This window comes from Halyomorpha halys, unplaced genomic scaffold (genome assembly GCF_000696795.3).
Source record: "Halyomorpha halys isolate HHAL.00 unplaced genomic scaffold, Hhal_1.1 Scaffold899.1, whole genome shotgun sequence".
In the NCBI taxonomy this organism is placed as follows: Eukaryota; Metazoa; Arthropoda; class Insecta; order Hemiptera; family Pentatomidae; genus Halyomorpha; species Halyomorpha halys.
The window spans coordinates 333,021-354,710 of record NW_027105398.1 but is presented as its reverse complement, the minus strand read 5'-3'; the positions used below and the strand labels follow the sequence as shown (position 1 = coordinate 354,710).

At 30.8% G+C, this 21,690-nt stretch overlaps 1 protein-coding gene across 1 annotated transcript in view; it reads right to left on the bottom strand.

Annotated features, from left to right (window-relative positions):
* The window catches only part of sev (sevenless), a 146,435-nt gene that overhangs the window by 1,929 nt on the left and 122,816 nt on the right, over positions 1–21,690 (bottom strand). The window contains exons 5-37 of the mRNA XM_014430574.3: positions 20,887–21,104; positions 20,495–20,728; positions 18,974–19,121; positions 18,610–18,726; positions 17,244–17,520; positions 16,399–16,608; positions 15,734–16,047; positions 15,049–15,350; positions 14,604–14,801; positions 14,324–14,513; positions 13,704–13,865; positions 13,324–13,485; positions 12,801–12,973; positions 11,592–11,804; positions 10,983–11,165; positions 10,637–10,891; positions 9,077–9,282; positions 8,869–8,973; positions 8,582–8,754; positions 7,828–8,007; positions 7,521–7,738; positions 7,246–7,393; positions 7,063–7,165; positions 6,481–6,625; positions 5,833–5,987; positions 5,420–5,631; positions 5,127–5,330; positions 3,844–4,059; positions 2,215–2,477; positions 1,302–1,496; positions 955–1,175; positions 337–528; positions 88–218 (exon numbers count right to left, since the gene is read on the bottom strand). Coding sequence (XP_014286060.1) covers positions 88–218; positions 337–528; positions 955–1,175; positions 1,302–1,496; positions 2,215–2,477; positions 3,844–4,059; positions 5,127–5,330; positions 5,420–5,631; positions 5,833–5,987; positions 6,481–6,625; positions 7,063–7,165; positions 7,246–7,393; positions 7,521–7,738; positions 7,828–8,007; positions 8,582–8,754; positions 8,869–8,973; positions 9,077–9,282; positions 10,637–10,891; positions 10,983–11,165; positions 11,592–11,804; positions 12,801–12,973; positions 13,324–13,485; positions 13,704–13,865; positions 14,324–14,513; positions 14,604–14,801; positions 15,049–15,350; positions 15,734–16,047; positions 16,399–16,608; positions 17,244–17,520; positions 18,610–18,726; positions 18,974–19,121; positions 20,495–20,728; positions 20,887–21,104 — 6,423 coding nt within the window. The remainder of the gene's footprint in view (positions 1–87; positions 219–336; positions 529–954; positions 1,176–1,301; positions 1,497–2,214; positions 2,478–3,843; positions 4,060–5,126; positions 5,331–5,419; positions 5,632–5,832; positions 5,988–6,480; positions 6,626–7,062; positions 7,166–7,245; positions 7,394–7,520; positions 7,739–7,827; positions 8,008–8,581; positions 8,755–8,868; positions 8,974–9,076; positions 9,283–10,636; positions 10,892–10,982; positions 11,166–11,591; positions 11,805–12,800; positions 12,974–13,323; positions 13,486–13,703; positions 13,866–14,323; positions 14,514–14,603; positions 14,802–15,048; positions 15,351–15,733; positions 16,048–16,398; positions 16,609–17,243; positions 17,521–18,609; positions 18,727–18,973; positions 19,122–20,494; positions 20,729–20,886; positions 21,105–21,690) is intronic.

The window sequence follows — 21,690 nt, the reverse complement described above, 5'->3', positions numbered from 1 at the left end:
ACAGATATTATTTTAAAATTTTATACAAGTAAAAAGATGTATTCTAAACGACTATAGAAAAATGTCCTTATTATTGATCTATTTTACCTATTTCTGGCATCGTTGGAGTGATAACATTAGGAATTTTCTCTTTTAGTTCTACAAGTACTTCTAGACAGTACTTAAATGTAGGTCTTTCATCGGGGTTGAAACTCCAACATTTCATCATGAGTGCATACCTGAAAAGATTATTGGTTAGTTTATCATTTAATTTATACTTTAAAATAAGTCAAATTATACTCAAAATTTGTAAACCTATTTAACAAATTAAAAATTTTCTAAAATGATTAGACTTACATGTCAGCCGAGGCTGCTGTAGGTTGTGTCAAACGGCCACCTCCTCTGACGTAATGTAGTACTTCAAGATTATTTCGAGCAGGATAGGGTTGCTGGCCAAGAGTAAGGATTTCCCACAACAGTACACCGAATGCCCATACATCAGACTGTGACGTGAATACTCCATCTACTAGTGACTCTGGGGCCATCCACCTGGGAAAAAAATGTGCAATGTTAAACAAAGTTTGAACACAAATATTCATTTAAAAAAAAAAATAAAATGTATTATGTGGTAATACATTTTCCAAAGGAAAAAAAAATTTATAAATAAAAAGAAGAAACCAATCAGGTCTCTCTCTTCAAACCACACACAAGTCCATATATATATCAGTCACATTTTAATACACCCAATAGTATCTTCTAAGTAAACATCAGTAGCAAGTTTTTCGAAAATCTATGATATCTAGCTAATAAAAATAATGATGCGTGACAGGTAAACCTATTTAAAATGAAATATTTTGATACCCACCTCACAGGTAGTTTCTAATAAAGAGGTGAAAGAAGAATAATTGGTATTGGTAATCATAATGTTGTAATGATAATCTCATATATACCTATATCAATAGCTAAAATAATTACCTGACAGGTAGAAGGCCTTCACCCTCTTTGCGGTAGTAGTCATTCTTGTATATATCTCTAGCCAAGCCAAAATCACCAATTTTAACAACCCTGTTGGTGGGGTCTCGTGATGAAACTAGACAGTTTCTACAAGCCAAGTCCCGATGAACGAAATGCATCTCCTCTAGGTAGCAACAGCCACGTGCAACATCTACACACATCGCCAACAAGTCCCATGCCCTCTGTAATAAAATAAAGCTTATTAAATAGTTCAAGAATCTATTAAACTACCTAAAAAAATTAAATTTTCAAAATAAATACTTTATTTTACAATTCACAAACTCTGCTTAATTTCACTTTAAACTTACCATCAAGGGACGGCTGGAACGCAGATAGGAGAGAAGATCTCCACCCTCCATTAGCTCCATGATAATGAAATGAGGGTCATTGTCGAGACAGACTCCAAGAAGTTGAAGAATATGGGGATGGCGAAAGTTTGACATTAACTGGGCCTCTTTCAGGAACTCAGCCTTTTCTTGTCCATTAGCTCCCTTTCTGAGAGTCTGTATGTATCATTAAAATTATTTATTTGTTAGTTTATTAATATATTACATATTTATTTTCTTGTTTGAAAGTAGGTAACTTAAATTAAAAGCACTAATACTTTTGATCTTTATTCCTCAACTTAGTTTATTAAAACCTACTTTGGTAATTAATTAATTGTGATTATGAGTTGTGATTCTCACAATTGGGTGCTATTATGCACCAAACTTTTTCGAAACTTAAAACCGATTGTTTCCATTTTTTTGCGTTTTATTACATTCAGAAAATACTCTTTGAAAAATCTTTGAAGTTGGCACACTAACATAATTTTCATGATCTCATTTTATTAAAAAAATGTGTGCCTAGGTAGTCTACTTTTAAGGACTTAAAGATCACAAAATATGGAAAATGAATATAGTTTAATAATAATGGCCAAGTTGGTAATCAGTATAACTTTGGGTCTGTTTTAAATTGCAAAATGTGATGGAAAATTTTGATTTTAGAGCATTTGTTTCTCAAAGCAATGTAAAAATTTAATTTATAGCTGAAATTACAACATTTCATTTTAAATATGAAGAGAGGAAGTTGAAGATATACTGCATATCATTTTGATTGTTATCAAGTTTTACATTTCAGTCTTGATAAATAAATGGATTAATTTTCAAACAATCATACACTAATATCTACACTAGCTTATGAACACGTCTACAAAATATTGATAGCAGTAGCAGATCAAACCTTAATCGCAATTCTGGTTGGTCCCTCTGAGCCCAGAATCGATATGGCTAGTCCTTCAAACACTTCTCCGAATGCTCCTGAACCAAGAAACTTTGTTAGGGTAATCTGATCCCTTCTCAATCTTGGTAGAGGGTGAGGTGAAGATCCTGAGTATAGTGCATTGGTATTTTGTACAGACCACCTCGGAAGCTCTCTGAGAGTGGCTAGTTCTGTATCTGCACGGACCGGAACCTTCTTAGAGTTTACTTGGGTCCTGTATAGAACTGTAAAAAAAACATGAAATATAAAGTAAGAAATTGTATTCATAGAACAAAAAAATTACAATTTGAAATAAATAAATAGTTGAAGAAATGAATGAATGAAGGTTGTACATGACATTTAATAAAAGAATGGAGATTTTCGCTAAGAAGAATAGTTTTAATATGATTTGCTATATAGGACTTTGTTTAATTTTTCTAAAGCTTAAATTGTGAAAGTTTTCAGAAATTAAAAATAGAGTTTTCCAGCCTATAAAGAAAATAAAAAATCATTAAATTCACTTTTTCTAAGATTCATACGTTGTATAACATGAAAACTTCATCCCTCAAATCTTCAATTATGAAGGTATCATGGAGTAAGGTATTTTTTATCTTGTTAATATTTTTTATAATAATGTTATTCATTTTTTCATTTCACTTATTTATTTACTTTGAGGGAAAGAGAACATGTGGTCAGTCCCATATGGATGATTCTCAAATAACAAGCGATTTTCAAGTCCACTAGAATAAAATGGTTTCCAATGATCACTGTACATTCATGTTGGTATTTTAGCAATACATCACTACTGTTCAACTTGTCAAGAGCATTTTGTTTCTGATTACCATGGCTATCTAAGACCAACATTTTCACATTCAAACTTCTTAACTTTATTTCCATAAATCTACTGGGGAAGATTGTTATTGAATTCTTCAGGTCTTAATTGAAAGCTTACAAAAACTATTAAAATCAATTCTTAATCATGTCAGGACAGGTTGTAAGTTGTTTCAAACGATGTCCCAGAAAAAAAGTTATTGTCAAGGCTAAATTAAACCTAAAAAACAGAGAAATTTTAATGACTTCCGGGATTCTCAAATGTGTGGCAACCCTGAATTCATAATTTGAAAATATTTTTCACTTTTATCCATTTCACATAAATCAGCTGAAAAGCATAAACAAAAGGTCAGTATGTGAATGAGTAACATTGTTATTGCTTCTTTTTTTTTCCAAAAATATTTTGCACTTTACTGAGATTAATTAAAGTTAAAATGAGATGAGTTTTTGTTGAAAATTGGGACCTGAAATATTTCCCGTTATTTGAGAATCACCCATAATACAACTGAGCATATTGAGTGTATTCAATCAAGTCCTACAATTAATATATAATATAAAGTCTTCATTCAATCAGATCAAAAGTGATAAATAAATAAAGACTGCAGAGTAAAAAATGGTTAATTTATATCTTATCTATTCCATGAATAATGCATTTTTCTCCCCTCTAATTATTAAGTAAAATAAATTAATACATATTTATACCAGATCAGAGAATTAAAATTAAGAAATAAAGGACATAAATAGGAAAAAAGTGATATATTTAATAGAAAACAGGATTACCACAAACAAACAGCAGCAGCGTGATGAAAATAGCAGTAGGAGTCAAAACCCATAAGACAATGGTCACATCATGAGAGTCGACAAGGCGAGCTCCTGTTTGTGATAGGTCAAAGGAACTACTATCACTATAGTCACTCCAGCCATAACTGTTGAACGCTCTGACTCTAAACTTGTACTTTTCTCCTTTCATGTCCTTTGACATCTTCCAGTAGCTATCTATAAATAGAATCCAAGTTTGTACAAATTATAATGATATTAAATGAAGTAGAATACCATCACTTAAGCTGTGAAACCAATCATACTTTGGAAAAAAACATTATATCATTTCAAAAAATTAACACATCATTCTAAAGACATTTCAAATGAATTCTCAAATTCAGAAAAAATTGCGAAGGTATCCTACAAAACAATAATTGATAGAAGATATCTCTAGAATGATGGATTGATTTTTTAAAAATTGAAATATTATAAATATTATACTGTTAATTTTTTCCAGACTTGTGAAGTATCGTAGCTTAAGCAATGATATATTATTATATGATATAATATATTACAAATACTATTATTTTCCTTAGCTAGCTAAAATAAAGGATAATTGGTCAATATGTTTTTCATGTATCAAATAATTTACATTTTAGGTTATCTCAGTCTAATGGATTTAAAAAAATATATAATTCTTTAGTTGTCATTGTCTCTGATTTCTGAAGACCTCTGAGCCCAAAAATTTTTTGATGATGCATATATTATTTCAACAATTGCTTCAGACTTATCAGAAATATAAAGAATTGCAAGAAAAAATCTTTTAGGATGATTGTCAGTTAACTGTGTGTGATGTTTGAAGGAAGATGGTCCGGGTGGCAATAAAAAGTGGTACCTTTATATTTCAGTACCTTTTTGACTAAACTAAACAAGAATGTTCACAAAAAATCGTTTTAAGTTGGGGAGGTTAGCAAGAAGATGAACTGCTTATTTTTTAGTGGATTTTGGTCGACTCTGCACCAAGATATTGTAAAACATAATCTTTCAATTCCTTTTTTTTTCCCTTAACTTTGATTTTGGCAGTTAACAAAGAAAAACTGAAATTAATCAGTTTTTTTTTTTAAAGAAGTTTTCAAAACTGCAAGTTATGACAATGATTATGGACTTTATTAATTTTGAGAATTATTCAATCAATCGGCTGCACTCAGTCATGTTTTTATCATGTGTAAGAAACAGGCTCATATAATCTAAATGTAACAAAGGTGAGACTGTAGGGCACAGTTAGTTATTAATGTAATACTTACTTGTTCCATTGTAATATGTATTCCATTTCTCCTCTTCTACCAGTGTAGAGTTAGTTCCTCTCTTATTCGGGTGAGCTTGTTTGCCTTCAAGTGTATAGGCCAATATTGGAGCACCATTGTCTTTCGATGGTTCCCAGGCTACCTGGTACATACCAGAACTGAGGTGTTGCATTACTGGTCTTCCTGGTTGACTTGGTCTGTCACCTGAACAAGATAAAATATTTTAATTGACCTTTTATAATATTATCTTAGCTATCAAATTATTATTTAATTTCTATGAAATGGTTAATTACCAAGAGTCCTAAAAGTGAATCGGTTATCGAGTGGCCAGATGTACTCTTCTTCAGGCTCCAGATCAACATAAACGATTCTCATTCGAAAACTATACATCGTCTTAGGCTTCAGGTTATCCAAAAAGTAAATTTCATCTTCATCATCAAAGGAAGATAGCGGCACAGGCCGCCAGTAATCACCCGATGCAACATCCATATATTCCATTTCATGGCTATAACAATAATTGTATTTATTAGTTTATTTAAAAAATTAATTTCTTCACAAATGTTTAATTATGTTGATAAAATTTATATTTTGAATAAGGTAATTGTCAAAATGTTTTCAACACAAATTAACATTTTTCTCTTTAAAAAAAATTAAAAACCACTATTTTCTTTATGATCTATCAAATTATTTAAGAGATTCAATTCACCTGTGAGTGGATATATTCATATCAGCAGGCCAGGAAATATTGAGGGAATAGGGTGTTGCTTTTAATAAAATTAAATCAGGTGGTTCAAAAAATGTTGTTATGTATATACAGCAGCTCTGTGAAAATATTTCAGAGTCTTCAGAATAAGCTCTAACCTGAAAAAATAGAAGAATATTATTTTTAAATTTTTTTTTAAATAAATAGTTTAACTAAGGGAATAATTTAACTTATTTATCCTTTAAATCATACTTATAAATGTTAATAATTTTTGTTTCTGCAATTTATGTTTTCTTCAAATTATCATTAGATAGCATTCTGATACATTTGTATTTTTGATACGTAGTATTGATTTATTTATGCAGTAGTAATTGATCACAATTACTGAAAAACCTGAGTTGTGTGGAAGAACTTATGAAATAAATAAATTATATAATAATGGTTGTCCAGGTAATTATTAGAATTTTTTTTTAAATAGTGATAATTGATTGCTAGATCTTCATAGTAAATAAGTTAATAAACATATGATTCATACTAAAATCCTTCAAATTTACCATAAAATAAAACTATTAAATGTACTACCTAAATCTAATTAGACATTTTGGCTGAAGTATGCTATATAAAAACTATGCTAGAAAATAAAAAACTTACAGATATGTTATATGTTTGGCCAGGAATTAGTTTCTGCAATCTCACCGAGACTGTCTCATTTGTCTCTCCTTTAGTCTCGATGACCTGCTCTCCATTTTGACGCACTCCATCAGCAAGACCACTGCTCCGCCAAATAACTTCATACCTGGTAAAGAAAAAGGGTGAATAGAAAATCATATGCATTGGGCGGTCATAGTTTAATAAAGCCCTTTTGATATCAAGGGATCCAAAAGAAACAAAATCATTCCATTCTGATAGACTGGACACTCATTCCATTTATTTCATTGTTATCTTAAATTTTATTTTTAACTTTTAATGGCAGTTTGAAATTTAAAATAAAATTCACATTAATTTTCTTAATGCAATGAATATATGTTTTTAGAGATAAACTATTTTTATTGTCTAGTAATACAATTCAGCTTAATGAATAGTAACTAGTTATAATGTTAAAGTAAACATTCATATCATAGTATAATAAATGTTAAATCTTTACAAAAAAACTTTTCTGCAATAGAGTGACTTAGTTATTTATTTAAAAAATACTTAAAATTAAAAAAAGGAATTAATCAATTTTTAACTTACCTGACAAGTCTCCACGAGTTGACCAATCTTGGAGGTTCCCACTTTATTTCAGCTACTGTTGGAGATAATGGTGTCCCAGAAACATCTTCTGGTGGTGATGGAGCTATTAAAATAAACTGTTTAAAAACCTGTTCTATAAAGTCAAATGTATGCAATATAAGCTGCTGAAATTGCATTACTAACCTCCTGGGGCAGTGCGGAATATAAATGGCACACTTATTTTTGGAGTGGTTCCAATCATGTCCGAATAGTAATTACTTTCCACAACACGAATTATATAAGATGTGTAAGGCAGCAGTCCAGTGATCTGTGGTCTATTAGTGTATGCGGTCTGAAATTGAAATATAACTTCAATGGCAAAACAAAAATTAATTTATGTAGGCTTTGCTTTAGAATTTATTACAAAAACTTTCTTTAAAATACTTAAATAATTGGATTTATAATAATAAAATATGTACCATGTTGTGACAGTCTGCTAGATGTTCAACACATGGACTCTTTCCGTCTGGTTCGATTATGCCATAGTATATAGTGAAGATAGAAGATACATGAGAAAATTTCTGACAATTCTCAGGTCGGTTACTATCTCCTAGATCTAGTGTAAGTGAATCGCTTGTCTGAAGAGCTAGTTCTGGAGGATTATTCTGCTCAGTATGTGGAATCAAACATTCGAAAGCTGAAAACAGGTATTTGTATGTTTTTGGTAAAATTTATTTTGTTTTTTTCTAATTTTCTATTACATTAAATATTTAGAATAAAACCTACCAGGCAGTGGTTGTAGATGAGGACCATAAGCTTGTATTTTTTGTAAACGGGGAACTTCCTGTGATGAAACATTCTCAAAATGATGAAAAGTAGACTTTGAAATTCTGTACAAGCGGTTTTCTGTTTCATTTGACCAATAAATGTGTTGCAGGTCAACAGTTAGAGATGTTGGAGGTAAACCTATTACAGTTTCATTGTAAATTAGAATTAATTCTTAAGCGAAATTTCAAAGTTAAATTTCACATAAATGATAGTGAACTTAACTTTTGTGTGTTATAGTGAGAAAAGTTAACTTAATTTACTTTATATTTCTAGGCAGTTAGTTTAATTAAACTAAATTAACTCAATTTGCAAGTGTACGGTCTAGTTTAGACATTTTTTATTTTATTTTGGTTCATGTCCTCCAATGAGGATCAATGTAGTCCCAAATTGGGAATGTCCACATTTATGTCTTATGACCACTGTGAAATAAATATTGATTGACCCATGTGGGAATCAAACCCATAACCTTTTGAACTAAGCACTCTGGGACCCTTGCCCCAACATGCTCAGCTAACAGGTCCTCTCAGGTTTAGGAATTATTACAATAGTCATTGACTGAAGAAACTCTCACAATTATTCCTAATGTTGTAATTAAAAAATCACAATTACCAATTTTATATTTATTTCTTAGTTTAAGATTCTAAATAAAATATCTAGTTTTACTAGGCTCTGAGTATTTCTTTTCATTTTGATCAAAATTTTCATAAATTACCAGTGTTTCGACCAATGTAATTGTCCAAAATGAGATGACAATGACAGGCCTCTAAATCTGCAATAAAAAGGCTTCCTGTTGCTGCGTCAATCCAAAATAATTTGGGCTGAATTGTGTCTAGGTAAAATACTGACCATGGAATGGGACTCTTTGGGCAGTTGCAATCCTTCTGTCTACAAATGGAAAAATTTGTAATGATGATAAATTAGCATACTTATTTTGTAGTTTATTTATGAATTGAAAAACTTTTTTAGTTTGTTTTTTAAAGTAAAATAAAGAATTCTTACTCATACGTATGTCCAAAGAAAAAAGAAGGTTCTTCACAATCATCTACAGAGCATTTCATCAAATATGCAAATTTGTTTGGTTTCTCCTCGATCCAGTAGAGCATCCTTAAAAAAGATTATTTTTTTTAAATGGAGCATTGTAAAAAGGATCTAAGCATCATGGCTGTTGTAAATATATTGAAAAAAAAATTGGAGATAAGAAACCTACCTATTGGTTGGATCAGTTTGTAGATGGAGAATGAGATTTGGCCTTTCTACAATATTTTTTACTTCAACAAGTCCATGATCAGAGAGGGACAGATCTAGCCTCTTTATCAGAGATGTCCCTTGTTTCTCTCCTTTCTCTGACCAATAGAGAAATCTACCAACCCAATCTGTGGCTATAGCCATCCCAGTATTATTCAAAGAAACAACCTAAAATCAACGAATTCCAAGTCATACATTTACAATAAAAAGTGATTCCCATTTCTTCTTATATATAAATACTGGATTACAAAATGAAATAACTTCCTAAAAGGCGATTTGTTTGGCACTGACAGTGTTTGATCATTTGGTATTTTAGGAAATAGTTCAAAGTCCTGACATGATATAATATATGTTTCTTAAAAACTTATCATTTTTAAGCCAGAATATTATTGTAAGATTAAAAAAAAACCCATGGCTGTTACAAATACCAGTGAACAACCAGTCAAGGTTTCACCAATTCAGACATCATCAGGATTGAAAAAATACAGTCAACTATGAAGTGTTGTGCAATATGTGCAATGAGAGGTGTATCTGAAATTGAAATTTTCCTTTTAGCTGTGAAATACTTCTTTTGCTTAAAAAATCTGTTAACCCTGTCCAATCCTGTCCTGGTACAATCTTCCCAACACTAAAATTTTATAAAAGGTCTGCTCCTGAGGAAAAATTACTACACCTGTTCTTCTATTATGAGTCAGAATACGTCTGTGTAACCAAACATCTTTACTATTAGATCTGATAGGTTATGATATTAACACCAAAATATAAGTGTCCAGAGCATTGCCATCAAGGTCCTGCCTTTTTTGTTTCTCGAGTATCACAGTCAGAGCTGTATTTTACCGAGTTTGCTTTTCTACAATTTTTTTCGCACACTTCAAGCTACCTAAAATATCTACTGATCTTTCAATTCAGTAAATCAAGAATGATTAATAAAATACTCAACATACTCCCTATTGTGTTATTCTCCTGTCCACCTAGCTGCTTTCTTTTTTATTTATAAATAAATAAAAAAACAATTGTTTAAAAGCATAGTAAATTTCAATCAGCAACTCTGATTTTTTTCAGATAATTACTTACTTCTTCGGAAATAACCCTTATGTATATGTTAAAATTTTGTATAATGATGTAGTGTCTTTTTTTGGTTAGCCATTTTTAGACAGTTGATGTGAGATGTGCTATCCCTATTTTGCATTTAGGTAATCTCATATTTTTCAGTTCTAATGAACTGAAATAGCAAATTAACGAAACAATGATTCGTTTACTAACATTTGGAAAATTTAGAACTCTGTTTTGTTATTATAAATATTTATTTTCATACCATACCTAATAAATTTTAATATTTATAGTCAGAGCTTGCTTTTACTAGTAAATTATTAAACTTAGCTTTTATTTCTGAAACTTGGTTTATATTTTTTTATTGAACATAGTTATCCATTAATAAGAAGGCAAAAGTTAAACTAGAATTGTTTCATTAACTTTAACCAAAAAGAGAGAGAAATGACATATTTAACTCTTAGAATCTTACCTTAGACTCCCCTCTGTCAGTTGCCAAATTGATCGTTCCTCTGTTATCCAAGTAAAAGACATTGCTGCCGACATAAGCAAGGCCAATAACGCCCTGATGTGAAGCTAAAAGCCTAGCATCACCTCGGTCAACATCACCAAGAGAGGCTCCCTCCTCGGTAGACATCAGTAAAAGAGGTAATGGGGTCTCTCGGCCCGTCTCCACCCTCACCGCAGCTGAAGGAAGGCCACAACCTACTTTTGTGCAAGCTCGCACCTTAAACAATCAGGAAGATAATACTTTATATTGTGTGACAGGTGTAGAATTATCAAGATTATAAAATATTAAATATATGTCAAATAATTACCTGAAAAAACAAAATGGAATCTTCTGGTATATCCCGAGTCCTATATTCCAATGAACTGATTTGTTGTACAGGAGTGACAAATAGGTAGGACGATGATCCATCTTCCCATGATAAGATTTTGTATCCACTAAGAATCCCATTTGGAGATGAAGGCATTTCCCATCTTAATATAACTTCCCTCTCCTTTAATCAGATAATATTAAAAACATTGATGGAGGAATTGTTGACTGTAGAACAAATTATTGGAAAAGTTGTCTAGAGGTGTGCAGTTAGTAAAGAAAAATGCACAGCTAAACAAAAACTTAAATGTATAGCAACGTTTTGGCCATCAGACCTTCATCAGAGCGACATGTCCAGGGTAATATTCTAGGACAAGTGAGACCCCTAAAAACTTCGATTAAATATTTAGATATAAGGCCAACTGCCAAATTCTAATTTCTTTTGTTTATTAATGTACATCTCCACCTATTACAACAGCCCTGATGAAGACCTTCATTGTGGGTCAAAACATTGTTGATAGTTATACTAAAATACAACCATTCCAAAGATTAATGAAAGTCATTTATATTACTTAATTATTAAAATTATTCATAATATTCTAATAAGTACCTTGACAAATCCACTGCTGTCAACGGGCACAAAAGTGACAAATGCCCTTGGTGATAGAGGCTGTGTTGGAACACTCTCAGGTGAATGAAGGACTGTTGATTGCCTCGCTGAAGAACCCCAATATGTAAGAGCTTTGATGGATACCCTGAGCTCAGTGTAAGGAGGAGGAACTTCTTCGAGTGGATACTGCCAGGTAGGATGGATTGTTTCTACCTATTTTAGGATTCAGTATCAGGAAAATAATATTAAAATAAAGAAAACAATTCTTCAGAAGGTACTGTTATAATACCTTTATTACAATATGTAACTCATAAGTTTAAATTAATTTAATTATTTATAAACAATAATTAGGAATGAAAAAATGAAATACTGTTATTCAAATTTTTAAAAAATTACTAACAATTTAATTAAATTTTAATTATTAAATACATAAAATTAATCAAGTAATATATGTGTATTGATCAACACATGTATTGAGATATTGATAATTACAGTGAAACCTCTATATGATAAACCATAGTTTTCATTGAAAAATAAACCTCTACATAAGGACAAACCTCAATATAACAAATTTAAAATCTGTTCAGAAAAAAATAATTTACCTTTGTATAATGAAAATAATGGTATCTTGTAAGAGCCACATTTATGTACCTAAATATACACCTTTACCTACACTTTAAAACGTTTTAATTTTATAAATTATCTTTTGATTTACAGGGATTCCTTAGAAAAAGTAAATTCCTTAGAAAAGGAATTAATAAAATAGTGTTTATAGGATGAAAACTTTGTTAAGAGAAGCAAAAGGAAACCTTTAGTAAAGTCTTCTTTAGGAACATTAAAAAATATGACCCTAAATGGTGAAAAAGGCCCTAAATTGTCTATGTCTCCCCCTCTGTAGAATGTTTCCACATGAATCTTAGAGCTATCCTCAAGCATTAAGATCACTACAAACCAGTTGTGTTTAGCCAGTTTGATCTAACACAATAAGCTTTGTTTTGAATAGAATTGTATATTGTCCAGTAGTGATGACTGACACTGTGCGGAAACAATGTTCATTTATTATTGAGGTTAAATGCCAAATAATCATAATAATAATTCAAAGAAGTGTGATAACATCAAAATATAACATTTTTTTTCAAAATCCCTAAAAATTTGTTACATTGAAGTTTCATTGTACTTTTAAAAAATTCCAAAATTCATATTGCTTACCGTAATCTCTTTTTTATCTTCATGACTGATTTTGAGCTCGTAGAAGACTTGTCCGAGGTTAACATTTTTTATTGGATCCCATGTGATATTGAAATGACTGAAGTTGCCAACAACATGCAGGGACTCAATAGGTATAAGCTCTGGGATGACACTAACCTCATCTCCTTCCAGTTCTAAATTTTAATTTATAAAAGTGATTATTTAATGACCTTTTCAAGACCTTCGTACACAATCAAACTGTTGTTTTATCATATATTGGATAGTTTACGTTGCACAACTTTTGATAGTCAATCAGTTCAAAGTAATAATTTTTGTGCAACAGGAGAGCATTGCACAACTGTTGCAGTATTTATATAGGTTATATATTTATTGTTATGGTATAAGACATAATGTGTGCTGTTACAGTTTGATCATGTCTGAGGGCCTTTAGAAAGCTTTTAAATGTAAAATATCCTGAAATATTAAAATACTCAAAAAAATAATGAGTATTTATCTAGCAATAACAATATCAACCTAGACGTACCTGGTAGTGGATGAAGTGAACTATCAATGACAGTGACCATGTTAAGTCCAGTGAGGCTCATACTGTTGAGGAGGGCAGAATTAGTGCCATTCAAATCACCAATCACTGCATTTCTATCATCCCTTAACCACAGAAGTCTTGAATCGAAGTAACACAATGGTCCTACACAAGTTATTATTATATTTTAAAGTAAATTCAGTGATCACTATATGGAATCAATAAAATTGTTCAACTTAATTGTAAGATTCTATTAATTAGCATTGAAATTATTAAGACTCACATTACAACTGCTCTATTAATTTATAATTACAAAAAAAATAGTTAAATTTAAAAAAATATATTTCAAAATTGAATTCTAGCTATTATCGATTAATGATTACCTTGTATATCTGGATACTGAGTGAGGGCCATCTTGACTGGTGTTATCTCTTGCGTCAACTGAAGATTATCAGCCATTGGAGCTCTAAAAAGTGTTGAGCCTTCATAGTTGCGAACGATCCAGTAAACTGACTTTTTGTGCATGTCCAAGGTAAGACCCATAACTTCACATGTTAAATGGATAAGAATTAAAAAGATTATAAATCTAACATTTTAGCAATAAGCAAATATTAATATTGCAATATAAATTAATGTTAAATAAATATAGCAATAATCAACATAACTTAAGTTTTGATAAACTTTGAACAAGTTAAATTTTAAATTATCAATTTTTTTCATGTTTTCTTTTCTACTCTTTGAGAGTGACGTCTACATAAATTTTGAAAAAGGGTTGTGACAAGCAGCATCTCTGTAACAGCCCTTTTAAAGCCTGGAAATTTCGAGAGACTCTTGATCCTATTTTAATGCAACAGGCATTATTGTAAATTTTTTTTTATATTGTATATTCCATAATATTTACTAATTTTATTATTCCTTAAATCCCAATTGAGCTGGATAACTTCTATCAATATCAGAAAATAAAATATAACTCACATATAAATATTTTGTTGAAATATCGTACCTTGTTTTCCTGAAAAAAGTTCTGCAGGGTAATAGGTTCTCTTCTGTTTACCATTAAGTCGAGCGCACTCAACAGCATGGCCAGTTGACCAATAAATGAAAGCGTTTACAGCATCAATGTTCAATTCTTTTGCAACAGTTAATATTGGGAGAGGTTCTTGCTGTGAACCATTAAGGTGTCCTCGTGTTATCTAAAAATATGATATGATAATTTTAAATTAAATAATTTCTAAAAAGTTTCATAAGATTTATCTTGTATCTATTTATTTTAATTTAATCACCAATTGCTGTTTTGGGTTTGACCAATAAAGTCTTTTCCCAATCCAATCAACTGCAATACTACCAACTTCTATGCCTCTCAGTTTGCTGTGTGACTTTGATGTTGTATTAAATAAGAACACTTGGCTAGTGTTAGTGACCAGATAAAGTACATCCTCAAACCAAGCTATGTCAGTGACATGTTGGCGACCTCTATTATCCTGAAATCGAAAATACATTATTTTATTACAAAATTAGATAAATTACAAACAATCATCGAACATTTAATATTAAATAAGGAATATTATAATTTAATTGATTTATGTATTTCAATTAATAATCTTCCTAATAATTTATTTTTTTTAAATAATATTTAAAAAAGTTGACTCCTCAACTTTATTTAGATACAAGATATTAGAATCTCCCAATTAATTATAATTATATAGATGATATGTGTATTTTACTTACTTGAAAATGTTGTCTGTGTAAAAGATTAGTGAGGTTTTCTCCCGTGGGATCTGATTTGAGGACTCCTTGACTGGCTGACCACAGTAGACTAGGGCTTGTTGAGGAAAGTGTTCGACCAGTAAATGCAGCAGACCAAGGACCAAGGCCAGCATTGGTTACAGCTGCGACCCTCAATTTTACTAAGACATCACTACGGAGACCGTTCACAGTGACCTGAGTCGTATTAATGTTATCAAGGGTCATATTGTCACCTTCCCACTCTATGGACAGCCTGTAAGACCAATCTTGCCATGCTCCCTTCCCTGTGATAAATAGAAAATTAGATTTCATGCAATTTAGACCTAAACCTTATTTAGGGAAAGAGGAATTCTATTATGTCTACATTTTAATTTTTTTTCATTTTGTAAATATTTTTATTTTAAAAAAATCACTATATGAGTGTTAATATGTTATGTGACTTTAAAAAAAAATCAAACAACTATTTTCTAAGAATATGTTCCTTTTTTGTCAGAAATATAAACTTCAGAAGATGTATAAACTTGGAAATATTTCATTTCTGTTTATAAAGCTTTATGGTTAATTATATTAACATTATAGAATTGCATAATGAGATATAATTAAGTTAAATATTAAAAAACTTGAATGGCTGTCATCCATTGAAATAATGTTGCTTGTATCCCCTCACCTTGACCTCCAAGAAGATGTGGTGGCGCCCAAGCAGCCGTGGCATGGCCTGCTCCAAGGACTGCCTGTAGGCAAGTAGGAGGGTTCACTGGAACAGGTGTCGGCTGAGCTGATTCGCTGTCAACTCCTATGCTCACGTATCCTTCGCTTTGTCCACCAACATTGTGGAAATAGTTATCTTTGCCAGGGTGGTACTCTTCAGTTAGTATTTCGTAGCCATTGGTCCAATAGAACAAACCATTAGCCATAGCAAGTGATATAACATTTTTGAATTGTGGCTGTGCTGTATTTGTCCTTATATTTGTGGTTTCTTTTCTAAAAATCAAAAAATTATTCGACTATTGAGAATTTACAAATTCGTAAAACAAAAGAAAAAAAAATTTATAACTAACAAATACATTAAAAAAACATAGAAGATTTGTAAAATTATTCCAAGGAAATTAACCTCTGAGTAAGGATGCTAATATGGCCTACCTATATAATAGTTTGTAGGTGTATTAATTTAAACTTTACTTTGAAAAAAATGTTTAGATTTCAATTTAATTTGAAGTATTTTTCAAGAATAGTTAAATATAGTTATAGTATACTAAACCCACCAAATAATAATAAACATTTATCATTTATTTCTTTTTATATTACTTAAATAAATAAAAAAAAAATGTTTACCCATCCAGAGATACAGCTAATACAGTGTTTTTTTCATGAGATGATACCAATATCCTGAAGTTTGTATAATCAACTGTAAAAGCACCGAGGTTTGGGTCATTCAGAATTAAATCAGGACTGGTTTCATGTTTAATCCCATTACTAATTTCAGTCAAATCAAGTCTGTACAGACCACCTCCTGGAACACCTTGCACCAACCAAAATAGGTACCTAAAAATAACAGGCACGTAAGAATAATGAAGAGATCTTTCTATTTATGAAGTACTGTAATATTAATTGGATTTCCAATGAAAAAACTTCATCATCACCACAGTGGCAACAATCAGAACGCATCTTCACAGCATCAATGTGTTGCATTTATTCTTCCTTGCCTTACACAAGAGTCTGCTAAGCTCTCGTGTTTAGAATTTTCTTTGGATTGGGTTCGATCTCGTCTGCCCATCACAATTGCAGACATTCTCTCTGCATATCCAGCCTACTACAGACTTGAGAATCTTAGATAATGTACTACATCATGTTTCTGCTAAGTCTGGAAGAGTTAAGCATTATAATTCAGTCTATACTGGTCATCTTCTGTCAGAATGCTAAACATTCTCCCTAGGATTTTTTTTTTCAAATACATGTAAACTACTGGCAAGGGGAAATATCAACTATGCAGCATGAAATAAGGTCTATGTTTCTGAGGCATAACATAGTACAGAATTCAGACTGATTTGGTGAAAATCGTACCATTTCTTTGCAACAGATCTAGTAGAATTTTTTTATAACTAAACTTCATTTCACTTAATATAATAATAATTATAAATTAAATACTTGTATTAAATAGTGTGTAACTAGTATCTTACCCATTGTAAGGATCAACATGTATGTGAAGTGGCTTGGAAATGAGCCCTGCAACAGCAACCGTAATGCCAGTTCCATCAAGCTGGCAGCGTGCCACTTCCCACCTTGATCCAGTTTGGCCTAACACGTACAGCTGATCGTTAAGCCAATCCACTGAGAGGCTGTGAGGAGTAAGTTCTGTGGCTAGAATTACCTTTGACTCCTGGTCTTTGACTGATAGCACTCTTCCCAAGGAATCAGACACAAATATTATGCCTTTGCGGACATGGTATGCCACTCCTGGAAACAATGATAACTAATGATACTTTTAAATTATAACATCTCCAAAATGTTTATTTTTGAAACTCAGGATTTTTTTTTTCAATAGACAAAATATGTTAAATATTACAATACTATTTATTATAACAATTACTGTGTTTAAATTCAAACAGCATACAATTCTCAAACATTCCTCTGCTCCATGCTAAGTAATTCTAATTCTAAATTCCATGCTAAATACTGAATTACTGTATACTAATTCATACTATTTCAAAATGAACATAAACAAACACAGAGAGACAAACATACATATGAAAAATATAACGAAATGGCGACAATTGAATATATTCATACAAATAATAAGTAAAAACTTTTATTAGAAATAATTATTTACTTAATATAAATTTACTGATCTGAGAAGCCAATGAAAGCTGAAGACAAATTTTAAAGATCGTATAGATTATAAATTTTGAAAACAAAAATCCATAGATATAAAAAAAAAATGTTACATTATTAATGAATATAGACATCATCTCAAAATTAAAATAACATGTTGAGTTTATTTAGGGGAGAAATGGATAGGGGAGGTTCCAATGAATATAGAATATATTCATACGTCATGTTATTTCAGAAGTAGATTACCAAAATAAGATTACCATTTTACTTATTTTCAACTTAAAAGCATTAATCAGACTTAAGACCATGAACTTAATCATAAAAAAACAATCCCTACACTAAAAGTAATGAGATTGATTATAGATTTCAGAAACAAAGAAAATCTCATGATTTAAAAACATAAAAAGAAAAAGATTTTTGGGTTTAGTTAAGGGCCAGGGTTAGACTTTTTAAATTTATATTACTTAAGGTTTTTGATATATAAATTGAAATTATAAATAATATTATTTTTTTCTCATGGAACCTACTCAAAAACAAGTAGGTAAGCCAAAATTTAGCTGGAAATATAAAATTGAAATAAGACCTAGTTCCCCTACATTAAGAGCTTTAAATAACATATTTTCTGAGCCTAATCACATTGGTCATTTATACAATTATAAACAATAGAATTAGTTATTCATGAACAATAAAATAAAATTATTTATTTGAATTTACCTCTTATACGATGGTGTGTGGAATATAGCTCAACAGGGTCGTCCAACATGTCAGCATTTTGACTCAGAACTGCATGATGAGTCCCTAAAATTAATGTTGTCTTCTCCTTTTCTTTTACTGTAATAATTATTACTAATTAGAAGTGTCTTAATCCATCATATAATAACTAGTCTAGTACTTATGTTTACCTTAACATGTTCAATGCAGAAAAACCATGCTTGTAAAAAAAAATTTCATTTCATATTTGAACATAAGGAAGGAAACACTCAAAAAAATATAAAACATCCGCAATGAATGCGCTAAATAATCAGTAATAAAAAATTATTTTTATTTTTATAGTATATTACTTGCAGTAATAACATACCTTCAGATAAGTTTGGTGTGGTAACTATTGCAGTTGCCGATGGGCCTAAGCCTGCTGCATTTCTCATTGCTACTGATACAGAATAATTGCGAGATGGTGAAAGACTTTGAAACATGTAAAAATGTTTCATTTCAGAAGCTGGTATGTCCTGTTAGAAAAAAATAAGATAAAAAATCATTAATCCCAATTGTTATGATAATCAATCACTAAATTATTTATGTTTTATGTGTAACTAGTTTAATTTAGCTTTATAATTAAGATAAGGATTGATAATTAATGAGTATACATGGACAAAAACACTTTTATAGAAAAAAATAAAACCAAAACAAACATAAAATAAAAAAAAGATATTAAATTTGAAATAATTTAGTTTAAAATATAAAAATTCAAAGTAGGAATCAATTAAGTTTATATAAAACTGGGTGTTAATCTATTCTTAAAACTAGGAGTATTAAAAAACAAGAAAAAAATGTTATACAAATATTAAAATAACCATTTATATCTATTATATGTCATTTAATATTTTAATAAAACAAGTCTTTCTAGTTTCTTGTACACAATATTGATCTTCTATAAATTACAGCATTTAACAACTTGAACATAAATCTCACTGATACTGTGAGATGTCTTAACATCAAAATTAGGACTTCACAAAAAACTATGTTAACTGTTTTGTAACACATTTATAACATAATTAATTATTTTGACCTTTAACTTAATGTGATCTATACTGGCCGAAGGCATTATTGATACTAAACTGATCTCTCCCCAACATGTTTATGTAATTCTTCAGTTCCATAAGCCATCTAACTAAGTCAACTTGGTGGACCACGATAGTTTCGCATATTGTATTGAATATTTTTCACTTATTTTAACAGTTAATAAAAATGTTGTTATAATATTCCAATATATAGACAACCTTTTTTTTTTAATCAAATAAATGAACATTTAAATGTTTTAATCATTTACAGTTACAAGTATACAAAATACCACAGCCATCCATCTACTTAATTACCTTATTGCTATATTTCCTATAGGCCTTGAACTAATTAAGAGTTAAAAAACTGATATAAAAAAATGTATACATCAATTTTGAAATTTAAAAATTCTTAAATTATTAGGAATAAATAGATTAAAAATATTATTTACTAAATGTATTTTAATACCTAAAACTATTTATTATTTTTAAAGGAATAACGCCTTCTAAGTGTAAATAAATAATTAATTAAGACTAAAATCAAATCTTTTATATTTCTAATCTAACTTCTAATTATTACATAAAATAATAATTAAACCCTAAAAGTATTTCAAAGCTTGAATATCTAGTGGTATAATATGCAAATATTCTCTTCATTTTTTTTAAAACTTTTTATATACATATTAGTGTTTTATGTACATCTTGTTTATGAATATTAGTTACGTCTTTTAAAATTTTCATTTTTAGAATGAATAAAAAATATTTCTACTGTATATATAATAAATAAAATAAAACAGTAATAGCAATAAAGTACAAAAATGTACCTTATGAGCACGGTAACCTGTTGGTAACTCTTCGATCATCAATGCATAGGAGAGAAGAGGGCCATTTGGAAACATTCCTGGCGACCAAGTTATTGAAACCCTTGTGGGTCCAGTAGGAGTGGCTCTAAGCTGTGATGGAGGAGAAGTTGGAGGTCCTCCAGGTAAGGTTCCTATTACCAGGCTCGCTTCCGAAGATACCAGTTCCGCTTCTTGAGACAGCACAACTATTCGGAACTAGGGTGTAAAATTAAAATTTATTATTATTACAAATATGATGATAGTATAAGCTAACTTATTCATTTTATTGAAAAAGTTTCCTGATACTTTTCTAACATAAAATATTTTTATGTTTCTATAACTAAATGAATAAAAGCAAACCAAGGGGCCTTTACCCTATAATTGGTGTAAGGTGTAAGGCCCGATATCAGAACTGTTGGTCCTGGACCCCATTCCTGCTCCCTCGCATACTCCCATGATCCTGATGGTTCATAGCGCCATTGTGCCAGCCAAGTCAGGTTGCTGTAGCCCTGGCTCTCCCACTCCAACCTAAGGGAAGTTGAAGTGAGAGAGTCAGCAACTAGAGCAGGGGCTGGTGGGACTCCATAAACATCTAGGGAAAAACAAAGGAGTTGAAAGTATAAGTAATCTGTTAAATTATCAGTTCATTACAATTTCAAATTTTTTAAATCAACTAGATCATATAAAGTGATTACTCTACAAGGTGAACCTTAATTAGGAATCATGAAGTGGTTTTCTAGGATATCAAATAGCTGTCCTGAAACATGATCCATGAAGTATGCTTCCGTTAAAGAAATATAGATAGGTCCTTCTGCGTCTGATGACACTAAATGGTCATAATCCCTGGATTTAGACAGATTTTCCACAGGCCTTGAACCTGATCCTGTCCATGAGGCTTCCCCAAATGGGCTCAAAAGGCTAGCAGCGCTTCACCATGAAAACTTTGGTTCGTATCTTGGAGGAATGAATAAGCTTCCAGCTGATGTGATGCCTAAATGGCGGGGAGAAAGGTTAGAGCAGGAGTCAATTACTGGCTGCCTTATGTTTCAGTTTATATTACGATGACGTACATTCCATTAAACTGAACATAAACCTGAGATCCAAGGGCGTGATCAATGGCCTCTTTTCGGTTTCACTTTCCCTTTGAAAGAGACAAAGGTATGTTTCCTCCCCTTGTT